General features: G+C 46.3%; 1 protein-coding gene and 1 pseudogene across 1 annotated transcript; both read right to left on the bottom strand.

The window, feature by feature from the left end:
- Positions 1-288: 288 nt before the first annotated feature.
- On the bottom strand, positions 289-8589 carry LOC134372215 (zinc finger protein 304-like). The gene is made up of 3 exons (XM_063089549.1): positions 8192-8589; positions 5910-6036; positions 289-3844 (listed from the first exon to the last, which is right to left on the bottom strand). The coding sequence occupies exons 1-3, from the start codon at positions 8225-8227 to the stop codon at positions 2028-2030; spliced, it is 1980 nt and encodes a 659-aa protein (XP_062945619.1). The 5' UTR covers positions 8228-8589; the 3' UTR covers positions 289-2027.
- Positions 8590-10791: 2202 nt separating this feature from the next.
- LOC134372222 (glyceraldehyde-3-phosphate dehydrogenase-like) lies at positions 10792-11671 on the bottom strand (annotated as a pseudogene).
- Positions 11672-11903: the final 232 nt, after the last annotated feature.

Here is an 11903-nt window from a genome sequence, read left to right as displayed (position 1 = left end):
AAGTGAAGGCCGGCCCATGGCTCACTTTGGAGAGCGTGGTGCTGACAACACCAAGTCAAGAGTTAAGATCCCCTTACAGGTCATCTTTAAAAAAAAAAAAAAAAAAAGTGGCAGACAACAGACTACTACTCAGCAATACAAATAAACAAGCTATTAATTCATGCAACAGGATGGATTAATCTCAAAATAGTAACAGTTACTGAAAAAAGTCAAAGCCCCCAACCCCCTCAAAAATACATACCATATGATTTCATTTATAAAACTCTGGAAAATTCTTGCTGTTGCCTATGAATTGTGGGAAAGAGGGTTAAGAAGGACTGGGAAGTAAGGATTATAAAGGGACGGAAGGAATCTTTTGAATATATGCTCATTATCTCAGTTGTGGTGGTTTCACAGGTGTATACACATGCTGAAATATAGCAAATTTTATACTTTACATATTTGCAGTTTATGGCATGTTAATCATACCTCGATAAAGCTGTTAAGAATTGAATGTTTCCCTTAAAAATTCATATCTACCATTCCTCTTGGAAAGTCAGATCTGCCAACTATTTTGGCTCTACCATATCCCTCTCCCCACAACTTAGCAAAAACTGCCTCAATGTCAGCAAAAACTGGAGAGCAATGAAGTCCGTGTCCACCTCAGTCACGAGGCATGCTGACTGGGTCAGAGAAGCACCATCCCTGTATCTCTCTTATGTCAATACTGGGGTTCCTGCCTGTGCAGTAATGACCATAAGTTCAACAGCCCAATGAGGTATAGGAATCCACAAACCTTTATTTACTCTGACAGTGGCCTTGGCCATGGGAGATACATGTTTAGAGGTCCTTAGAATTTCTGTATATCCTCACTCCACATTGTCATAATTGTATGGACATTTGAGTATGCCTCCTTAGAATGTACAAATCTCCTCTTGTTTACCATTGTCATCCCCACTCCATTATCTCAGTGTTTCTCTACCAATTATGATTTCTACCTTGCCCTGTAGGTCTTACAGTCAATGGCACTTGCCTATGGGATTCTGGATACCAGAGACTGTGTCCCGTACAGGTTCAAAAACCAGTAATACCTCAACAGTGCTGGGGAATATGTGACATTCAAGGGACCCAACTCATGTTGCTTCCAGAAGTACTGAAAGTTTTCACACCAACTATACCCTCCTCAGAATGAACACCTGGTTCACAGGAAATCCTATTATACAGGACACAGAATTAGGTACACAAAGCTCTTCAGTCTTCCCAAGCAGACGTAGGCCAACTGTGCAAATTAGGCCAAACTAGACTGAAAACTGTTCCCTGCCATACTGTGATCCCCTCTGAGGCAAATAAAGGTGGTGTCCACCATTATGTTGTCCAAACCCAAATCTTTTCTCAATCCATTCTAAACAGTAAACAGCACCCCAAAGAGTAAAGGCTACAACAATAGGCCTTTATCACTGTATAAACCAGAGCAGCATGGGACAGGCAGTTCCAAAGTTGGGTGATTTGGCAGTAGGACAAATAAGCCATGGCAATTGTGTTTACAGTCAGCACTGTCTACGAAGAAGGAAAACCTTGTCGAGAAATCACCAGCAGACCCTAGCTCAGAACCTTTTGGCCAGAGCTAGATCACGTCCACTCAGAACCTAATCATAAGAGAAGAAATGAGGACCCTCAACATGATTACCTGTAGGGAACAGGAGAGCACAGAGGTCTGCCTTTCCTGAGCATAAAGGAGTGATTAACACACACAACTGGTAAGAATAAGATGGCTTCTGCCACAGGCACTGGCAGTAACATAACTCTGTCAAGAGCCCTGGACAGCTCAGAAAGTGCAACACACCTCATGAAATCGTCCCATGTATGTGGTGCTTATTGGAAAGTCCCCCAGGGTGGATATATGAATCTACAATGTTCACTTGCTGGAGGATGGTTCTCTCACAAAGGATACTCACAGAGTTTTTTCTCTGGTGTGAGTCCTATTAGGTTGAACAAAGAGCACATTTTTTGCATTCATAAGACCTTTCTCTAGTGTGAATTTTCTGCAGCTAAACAAGTTTAAGAGATGCAGCTAAAGGGTCACCAAAACTGTTGCATTCATGAAGCCTTTCTCCAGTGTGAACTTTCTGGTGCCGAACAAGATGGGAGCTTCTGCTGTAGGCTTTTCCACATTCATTGCACACATAAGGCTTTTCTCCGGTGTGTACCCTCCGGTGTAAAATGAGGCTAGAGTTGCGGCTAAAGAATTTCCCACATTCACTGCATTTATAAGGTCTTGCTCCAGTGTGAACTTTCTTGTGTTGAACAAGGTGGGAACTACTAATGTAGGCTTTCCCACATTCACTGCACACATAAGGCCTTGCTCCGGTGTGAACTCTCTGGTGTAGAATGAGGCTAGAATTGTGGCTAAAGCATTTCCCACATTCACTGCATTCATAAGGCTTTGCCCCAGTGTGAATTCTCTGGTGTACAATAAGGTTGGAGCTATGGCTAAAGAATTTTCCACATTCACCACACTCATAAGGTCTTTCTCCAGTGTGGATTTTCTGATGCTGCACAAGTGTGTCTTTACGGCTAAAGGCCTTCCCACATTCACTGCACTCATAAGGCCTTGCTCCAGTGTGAATTATCTGGTGCTGAACAAGCGTGTCTTTGCAGCTGAAGGCTTTCCCACATTTGCTGCACACAAAAGACCTAGCTCCTGTGTGGACTCTCCGATGTTTAATGAGGCTGGAGTTATGGCTAAAAAATTTCCCACATTCAATGCATTCATAAGGCCTTGCCCCAGTGTGAATTCTCCAGTGCTCAATAAGGTGGGAGCTTTGGCTAAAGAATTTCCCACATTCACTACACTCATAAGGCCTCTCTCCAGTATGAAATCTCTGGTGCTGAACAAGTGTGTCTTTACGGCTGAAGGCTTTCCCACATTCACTGCACTTATAAGGCCTTTCTCCAGTGTGAATTCTCTGGTGCTGAACAAGGTGGGAGCTTCTGCTGTAAGCTTTTCCACATTCACTGCAGTCATAAGACCTTTCTCCAGTGTGGACTCTCTGGTGCTGAACAAGTGTGTCTTTGCGGCTGAAGGCCTTCCCACATTCACTACATGTGTAACGTCTGTTTCCAGTGTGAAATTTCTGGTGCATTTTTAGGTGGGACAGATGAATGAAGGCCTTTCCACACTCCTTACATACATGAGATGTTTCTCCACTGTGAATTTTTCTGTGATTAATAAGAGCTGATTTCTCCTTAAACACATTTCCACATGGTATGCATCTAAAGGGTCTTACCTCAGTATGAGTTATATGGTTGTCAAGAAGAGTATAGGTGTTCAGGAAGGCTTTCACATCATCACTGCAGTTGAAAAGCATCTGCTCATCATGGACTCCCTGATGTTGCCCGAGATTGGAGCTGCACGGGAAAGACTCTATGCACTCAGTCCTTCTGTGACCATTGTGAGTGGTCTGGTGCTTGACTCTTCTGGAGCTGTCCAGCAAGTCTATCTCTTCCTCCCTGCATGTAAAGGGTCTCCCTAACATGTGTACTGTACTGCTCTTCACAAATGAGGCCTCTCCATCATCCCACCTGAAGGAATTCTCTCCACTATGTTGCTTCTGGTGCTGGTAAAATTTTGCACTGAATGAAAATCCTTTCCCATATGGCCCACATGCATACAGTTTCTGCACAGGGTATGATCCCTGACGTTCAGTCAGGGGCAAAATGTCTTTTAAGAATGGGTCACACATCTCAAATGGGTGGGTTTTCTGAATGAATGGAACTGACTCAGAAGTCCTGACATGTGATAGTCCTTCTACAGAAAAGCTCTGCTCAGAAGGTGCCTCCTCATTGTCTGCTTCACACTGACAACCTGAAAGCAAAGAAATGTCAGTGAAGTATATGTTGACTTTGGTGGGAAACAGCAGCCCCATCACAAATGTGTGACTCCTTTGGCTTGCTGGCAGGATGAGAGAGCCGGATGAGTGCAAGGAAGGGCCATTTGGGCCTCTAAAGGTCACAAAATGGAGGAACCCTAACCCATGGGTAAAGACCTAACAATGGTATATGGGACTGGGAGCAGAGGTGAGGTCTCTAACTCACTCTTCTGCAAAAGGATTTCAGCAAAGCTTTGGCTGCTGATGTAATGTGAGCTCTATGTAGAAGGGTGTGTCCAGACCCAGGAAAATCTGACTCCATGAAAATCTGACTCCACATAAGTAGCTGGTTCTCAAGGACTATTTAGTGTGCACAGCTCACGACACATTAAAGTAGACCTATGTTGTACAGCATTGCAGAGGGAGCAGAGGAGACTGAGTGAGACACGGAGGCCAGATAAGTGGGGAAATAACAAAGGGAAAAAGATAGGCGAGAAATGACAACTGGGCAAAGGGCCAAGAATGGGGAATGAAAAGTAGAGATGAGGTATGGTTATGGGCCTTGGCGACAAAACAATGGTGAACACAAAACAGGCTGAAAGTTCAATTTGAACCCACCCCTAACATGTCACCCTCCCCCAGCTCCCATTCAACAAGACCAGGCCCTCTCTAGCCCTTTCTTATTGTGGCTGGAGTAATGTCTGCCCTGTCAGACACCCAGGGCTTTCTGCCCCCCTCTAACTGGTCAGCTACATGGGATCCAAAAGATGGAAATTGTAAAGAAAACAAAGGGTGGGTGAGTAGCGCAGGTATACCCACCCAACAGAGAAGAAAACAAGATGTTAAAAAAAGATCCTCCATGGGCCGAGCCCGTGGCGCACTTGGTAGAGTGCTGCGCTGGCAGCGCGGCGACGCTCCCGCCGGGGGTTCGGATCCTATATAGGACTGACCGGTGCACTCACTGGCTGAGTGCCGGTCACGAAAAAACGACAAAAAAAAAAAAAAAAAAAAAAAAAAAAGATCCTCCAAGGAGAATTTGGCAGAACTACCCTGAGACTTCCACAAGCAGTGACCATGCCAGTACCTGAAACTCCTGGCACAGTCAGGCCCCAGGAAATGTCAGCTACAGAACAGGGGCAGAACCTGGGAAACAGAGGTGCCAGAGATCAAGACAGTCATCAAGCAGTGAATGCCCAACGTGTGTAGAATCCACTGAGCGGAATGAAAAACTGAATCCTTTCCTGCAAGGCTTTGGGGCAGCAAATGTTGGTAGTACTTAGCAAGGGAGGGAACACTGCACACAGCCCAGCCCTAGCAACCATAGAACCCACTCTAGGAACCTAAGAAGGAAAGGAAAAGAGTCACTGATCTGGCTGGACAGAAAGGGCTGCCCCTAGGGAATAGGGGAATAACCAAACCCCACCAAGGACACTGGAGTGGGTGTGAAGGCCTGTGGAAGGCAGCCTCTAAGATGGCCCCCCAAGAGTATTCTACTTCCTGGTACTCTTACCCTTGCGTAAACCTCCTCCCTTGATAGTAACCTAGACTGACCAGCTCATTTCTAAGAGATAGAATACGGCAAAAATGATGGAATGTCACTTTCTAGATTTGGTTGCAATCCTAAGCTTCCATCCTAGGCACTCTCTCTTGCTCACTTACTTCCATGTCAAGTGAAGTCAGAGAAAAGAAGTCAGCTTCCATGTTATGAGGTACACTACAGAAAGGCTGACATGACAAGGAACTGAGAGAGGTCTCTGCCCAACACCCAATGAGAAACTTATGCCCAAAGTCCAACAAGCCACAAGAAATTAAATCTTGTGAACAACACGAGTGAGCTTGTAAGTGGATTCCTCCTAAGATGGGCTTTCAGATGAGACCACAGCTCTAGCTGACAGCTTGACTAAAACCTGATGAGAGATTCTGAGCCAAAAGCACCCACATAAGCTGTGACCAGACTCCTAAAGCAATAAAATTAAAAGATAATAAATTTTTATTGTTTCAAGCCATTAAATTTTGGGGTAATTTGCCATGCAGCAATAGATAACTAAAAGGGGGACTTACCCAGTGTGGCCACAAGTGCAAAGTTCTCCAGCATCACATCACGGTACAGGAATCTCTGAGCTTCTTCAAGGAGTTCCCACTCCTCCCAGGAGAAGTACACGAACACATCCTCGAAGGTCACACAACCCTGCCATGATGAGGATAGTTAAGCCCACAGGCAGCTTCTCTCCCCAGAGCCCCCTCAGTCTATTCACTAACACACCCACCCCATTCTCTCTCCTCCTCAGCCTCCCAACTCAGAGGAGATACCAGGCCTTGGCACAACTAGTGCCTGCTCTCTCCTCAGGTCCCTCCGATCATTATTTCCAGTCCAGAGCATAACCAGCAAGTGTGCGGACAGATGCTGACTAAACACTGGCTAGCATGAAGAGTCCCACTCCACTCTCCTGCCAACCAATTCTCCTGGTGTTGTCCAGGTACCAACAAACTTCTGTTCAGTGTTCTCTCATAAGCCACCAATAGTAGAACCTTAAGGCCATCAGTTCACATTCCTCTTAACATGCACATCATTCTTTGGACCACACACCTTTGTCACCTCTGGGAACCCACTACCACTAACAAACTCCTGGCCCTCACCATATGCACCTCCATGGCATCCCCCCATGCCACTCTGCACACAGTGTTCACAAGTGCCCATCTGTCTTTATAACACTCATCTCTGCCACCCAGGTGCCTAAGCAACAGACCCAGTTCTCAGTCCCCAGTTTCACCTTTCTTGTTCTCTAATGGCATCACCACCATGACTTAAAGATACTCTACCCTCCTCCGCACAGTGGCTGCCAACTTTTGAACTTCTTCAACAGAACACCTCCCCAGAACTAAAAACCTGTGTGTCCAACTTGATGTCTCAACTAAAGGGTCACTGGGACTTTTGGGTGTGTGTGTGGGGGGGAGTAGGGGGGCACTAGCTGGCCAGTATGGGGATCTAACTCTCAACCTTGGTGTTATGGGACTTCTTAAATTAAACATGACCAAAGCCTAACTCCTGATAGAACCATTAAAAATTACTCCTGCCACCAACTTCTTCATTTCAGTTGATGGCACTTCCATCATTCCATCAGTTAAAGCAAAACCAAAACAAAACAAAAACCCTTGGTGTCCTTAGTACCATCCATGACTCCTTTCCTTCTCTCATTCACCCTTCACGTCAAAAACTCCAATTCAGCCTACTTTAAAAGACAGACACAAAATTCACCAACTTCTCTCACCTCCACAGCCACACCTTGGGCTAGATACCATCAACACTATTGCAGTTCTAGGCTCCTTGCTCACGCCTTCATTCTGTTCTCAATCTGAAAGCCAGAGGGACCCTGTTAAGATCTGAGTCAGAACATCTCCATCCTCTGCTCCAAATCTTCCATGGCTTTCACCACACTCAGAATAGAGGCCCAGCTCCTCAGCCTACCATTCCTGCCCGACTCCTGCCTCTGCTCTCTGTTCCCCACAGACATAATTAAGACCTGTAGTTCCTTGAGCACTCCGAACTCAATATTACCTACAAGTGCTTGCATATGCCTGTTTCTGGGCCTAAAATACCCTGCCAGTCCTCTCCCATTCGCTGCCAGAAGTGGGAATTTCTCCATATAATTCTTGGCCCAGATTCATGATGCTGAGCTAGAAATGATTCCCTTTGAAGTCCCCCAGACTCAAGTGCAGAAAAGAGACAGACAAGAATTCCCAAGACATCACTATGTCTCATCAGAAAATCTGGTCAGCGGTCAGCACTACTTTAAAAACATATACAAAACCTACACATTTCTCAAACCTCCACTGCCACTACTCTGGCCCACCCACCATCAACATTCACCTGGATTACAGCAGTAGACTCCATCCTAATCTCCCTGCCCACGCCCATATCCCCGAATCTCTCCACTCTGCAGCGAGAGGCAGCCTCTTAAGACCTGAGTCACAGCACCTCCCTGCTCTGACCAAAAACCTTCCATGGCTCCCACCACCCTCAGAAGAGAGACCCAGCTCCTCAGGCTACCATACCAAGCCTGACCTCTTGCTCTCTTCTCACCAGACATAAGAGACTTGTGATCCTCGGAACTCTCCTAACTCATTCTCATCTCCAAGCTTTTGTATAAGCTGGTTCCTGTGCCTGGAAACTCTTCCACACCTCAGCCCGTTGATAGTGGGAATGGGAACCTCTCTCCATATATATGCGAGTGACTGCCTTCCATAGTCTTTATACTCAAGGAGAGAGCGATGAAAGCGAAGCATTTCAGAACACACTAACCCCTATATCTGGGTCGGTGAGGGCTGAGGGCCCCTCCATTCACCTTAGCCCGGTCCATCATTGCCGCCGCCGCCGCCATGGGATCCCGCGGGAAGAACTGGGTCGTGAGAACCGGTAGAACAGGGCGGGCGTCTGGGCTCAGCCGAAATCCCACACCTCCACTGGGTGGGATGACCTCGGCCTGACTGTCGCACTCGGAGCCCAGTCTCTCCTGTGTAAAAACGCGCGCAAGACTCAGGCTGCCACCACCGGAGCGACAAGGTCGAAGGGCGAGCGCGAAGGCCTCCTTACGAGCGCAGCCCCGACGGACACGTCCGCGCGAGGCCTCCTGTCCCACGACGGGGGTCACGGATCGTAACAAAGACGCGGAGGAAGGCCCTTTCCTCTCTACTGTCTTTCCTTGTTCGGTTCTGAAGAGCCGGGTGGGTAGTAGAGATGGCTGAGAACTCCAAGCCTTCACAGCCAGTGTGGACACACGGGGAACAGGCAAAATACGTCACACGGCGACGCCAAGAAGTCCCGCCCCTGCCGATACGGCAGCCGGAAACGCCCATCTCCTGTGCTGTCATTGGTCCAACGCCCAGTGTGCTGTGCACACAGACTTCTGGGTATTGTAGTTTGTGCCTTCCATTCTACCAGGCAATGGGCACCTTGCCGGTTCTCCCGGACAACGCCAAAGAGGCACCGCTGAAAGGCCAGGAGGAGGAGGAAATGGGGAAAATAGTAATTTGAGTGCGAAAGCTCCTCTTAAAGGGACGCATCCAGATTTTCGTGGTCACCTGGGACAGTGCAACGCTTCAGTAGTCTCCAGCAGGTGGGCCAGTCTTTAATCGTCCTGCTTCTGAAGCCCTGCAGAGCCGCTTCACCTCTCTTAGCTTTGCGGACTATTTAAATTGAACAATCAATATACCTCGCTCCTGGGGCCTTTCTGTAGAAACATTAAATGTTCCTCTGATTCACTGATTCCGAATCTTGCATCCCTGGTTTGGCAGCATCACTACGAACTTATTAAAAATGCAAGTTCTCATAACCAACCCACACCTTCTGACATAGAAACCCTGAGGGCGGGACCCTAGCTCAAGTGTGAGAACTGGAACTCTCTTGAAAAGTCATGAGAAAAAAATAAAGTCCAATGGCTAAAATAGGAAAATACCAAAACCTACCTCATGGGAAGTGACGTGAAAAGTGCTTAGCATAGGGCCTGGCACGTAGTGGTAAATACACATAGGCTATCATTATTAGTCATCCTCACCACAAGGTTCTCATAGTGCTATAGGAGGACAAATCAGAGACCACTTTCTGCGGTCACTGGTGATATTTTTTAATACAATCACTCCCTGACTCAGCAAATATCATCATAGGTAATTGTTAAAATTTTTGCATAAAAGCACACCTGTGTACCTTTAGGCTCATTTAATTTAAAAAAAAAAATCATGCAGAGGGTTTCATAAACTACAGGAAGCTTTATTGTCCAAAATAAACATTATTACAGACCATACGATTCAAAACGTAGAATTATCAAGACTAATTGCTCATAGGCTTAAGTGGACAGTGGAGTTAACATGGTCTCATATTATAACATATTTCGTGAGATGACATAGTAATAATTTATGTCTAATTCACAGGAACAAGGACCCAAACTCCTACTGCCTTCCTCTCTGGCTCTCAGGGCAGGCAGAACCAGGTAGAAATGTGTGATCATAAGATGCTCCAGCCTGATATCCCAGCTCAGGGTCACCAGGTCTGTTCCTTTTCCTCATCAAGACACTATCTTCTCATCACCTGAACCTGCAGTTCCCAAGAGAGCACTAAATCCCAGGGAGGGTGAAAACTAGAACCACTGAGGTCCAAGGAGATGACCCCAGGAAGGAACACTAACGAGAATAAAAAATGAAGAAACATTTTCACAGTCATTCATGCCCATATTCCATTGGCCAAAATTCATTTGCGTGATCTCAAAGAAAAGTGTAAGGAAAGGTGAGATGTGCTGTCTTCCTGGGTGTCCAGAAGTAGAAAACAGTATTGGTGAACACCTAGCCAATTTCTAGGACAATCCATCAATTTGACTACCAAATACCCATTTTATTGTCCATCTTCTATGTTCTATACTCTTATGCCCTTGATAATGTGACAACCAAAACCCTAACTGACTGCATTACAATGTTAGGATCTCTGGGTGATGCCTTCTGCAATTCATGTCCAAATATTGTTTCTCAAAGCTCAGGAAGCAACAAAAATATATTATGTGTATGTACACACACACACACAGTAAATCATTCCCATTCACATTCAATATAAAGTTTTGCAATAGGGACACAATGGAACATACTGAAACTGTTGAAAAAATAACTGCCAACAGACTTCTACACACAACAAATGTATCATCCAAGACTATCTGAGGCCAAAAATGAGACATTTATTATTTATTTATTTATTTCGCTTACAAGGGACTTTATTGATGGTACTCGACAAGGTAGGGCTCCCTAAGCCCCTCCCCTTCTTCAGGGCATCTGGGATGGAAACTGTGCCAAGGAGGGGACATTCTCAGTATGTTGGGGGACTGAGTTGGGGCAGAGACTCCCCAGCAACTGAGGGTCTGTCTTCCTCTTGTGCTCTTGCTAGGGCTGTTGGTTCTGAGAGTTCTTACTCCTTGGAGGCCAGGTGGACCACAAGGTCCACCACCCTGTTGCTGTAGCCATATTCATTGTCATACCAGGAAATGATCTTGACAAAGTGGTCATTGAGGGCAATGCCAGCCCCAGTGTCAAAGGCGGAAGAGTGTGCATTACTGTTAAATTCACTGCAGACAACCTGATCCTCAGTGTAGCCCAGGATGCTCTTGAGGGGGGCCTCCAATCCATTCTTCACCACCTTCTTGATGTCTTCATATTTGGCAGCTTTCTCCAAATGGCATGTCAGATCCACAACTGGCACATTGGCAGTAGGGACATGGAAAAACATGTCAGGGAGCTTCCCATCCAAGCTGACAGATGACCTTGTCTACAGCCTTGGCAGCACCAATAGATTCAGAGATGATGTTATGGAAAGCCCCACGGCCATCACACCACAGTTTCCCAGAGGGGCCATTCGTGATCTTCTGGGTGGCAGTGACTGTGGACTGTGGTCATGAGTCTCTCTGTGATGCCAAAGTTGTCATGGATAACCTTGGCCAAGGGGGCTAAGCTTTTGGTAGTGCAGGAGGCATTGCTGATGATTGTGTGGGGGTTTTGTAGGTTGCATGGTTCACATCCATCATGAACATGGGGCATCAGCAGAAGGAGCAGAGATGATGCCCTTTTTGGCTCTGCCCTTCAAGTGAGCCCCAGCCTCCTCTAAGGTAGTGAAGACACCAGTGGACTCCACAATATATTCAGCAACCATCACTCCATTTGTTGTTGGCAGGATCTCACTCCGGAAAGATGGTTATGGCCTTCCCATTGATGACAAGCTTCCCATTCTCTGCCTTGACTGTGCCATGGGTGGAATCATACTGGAACACATAAACCATGTAGCTGAGGTCAATAAAGTTGTCATTGATGGTGACAATATCCACTTTGCTGGAATTAAAAAGCAGCCGTGGTGACCAGGTGCCCAAAAGGGCCAAAGCTGTTTGACCTTCACCGTCATGTCTCAGGGACACAGCTGGCATTGTATGAGAGGATGCAGCTTTCTGTGGAACAGGGAGGAGTAGAGAGCCAAAAATGAGAAATTAAGTGGAAAAAAACAACTGGAACAAAATGACACTTTAAAGATTC

Source organism: Cynocephalus volans, chromosome 3 (assembly GCF_027409185.1).
Source record: "Cynocephalus volans isolate mCynVol1 chromosome 3, mCynVol1.pri, whole genome shotgun sequence".
Lineage (NCBI taxonomy): Eukaryota > Metazoa > Chordata > Mammalia > Dermoptera > Cynocephalidae > Cynocephalus > Cynocephalus volans.
Note: the sequence above shows the minus strand (reverse complement) of the source record. Positions and strands in the feature narration are given on the sequence as shown.

Excerpts from the sequence above, each read along its gene's own strand:
- LOC134372215 (XM_063089549.1), bottom strand. The coding sequence starts at position 8,227 with ATGGCGGCGGCGGCGGCAATGATGGACCGGGCTAAG. Across the intron at positions 6,037-8,191 it reads CAATGATGGACCGGGCTAAG|GGTTGTGTGACCTTCGAGGA; the intron begins GTGAATGGAGGG and ends TCATCATGGCAG. Across the intron at positions 3,845-5,909 it reads TGCACTTGTGGCCACACTGG|GTTGTCAGTGTGAAGCAGAC; the intron begins GTAAGTCCCCCT and ends CTTTGCTTTCAG.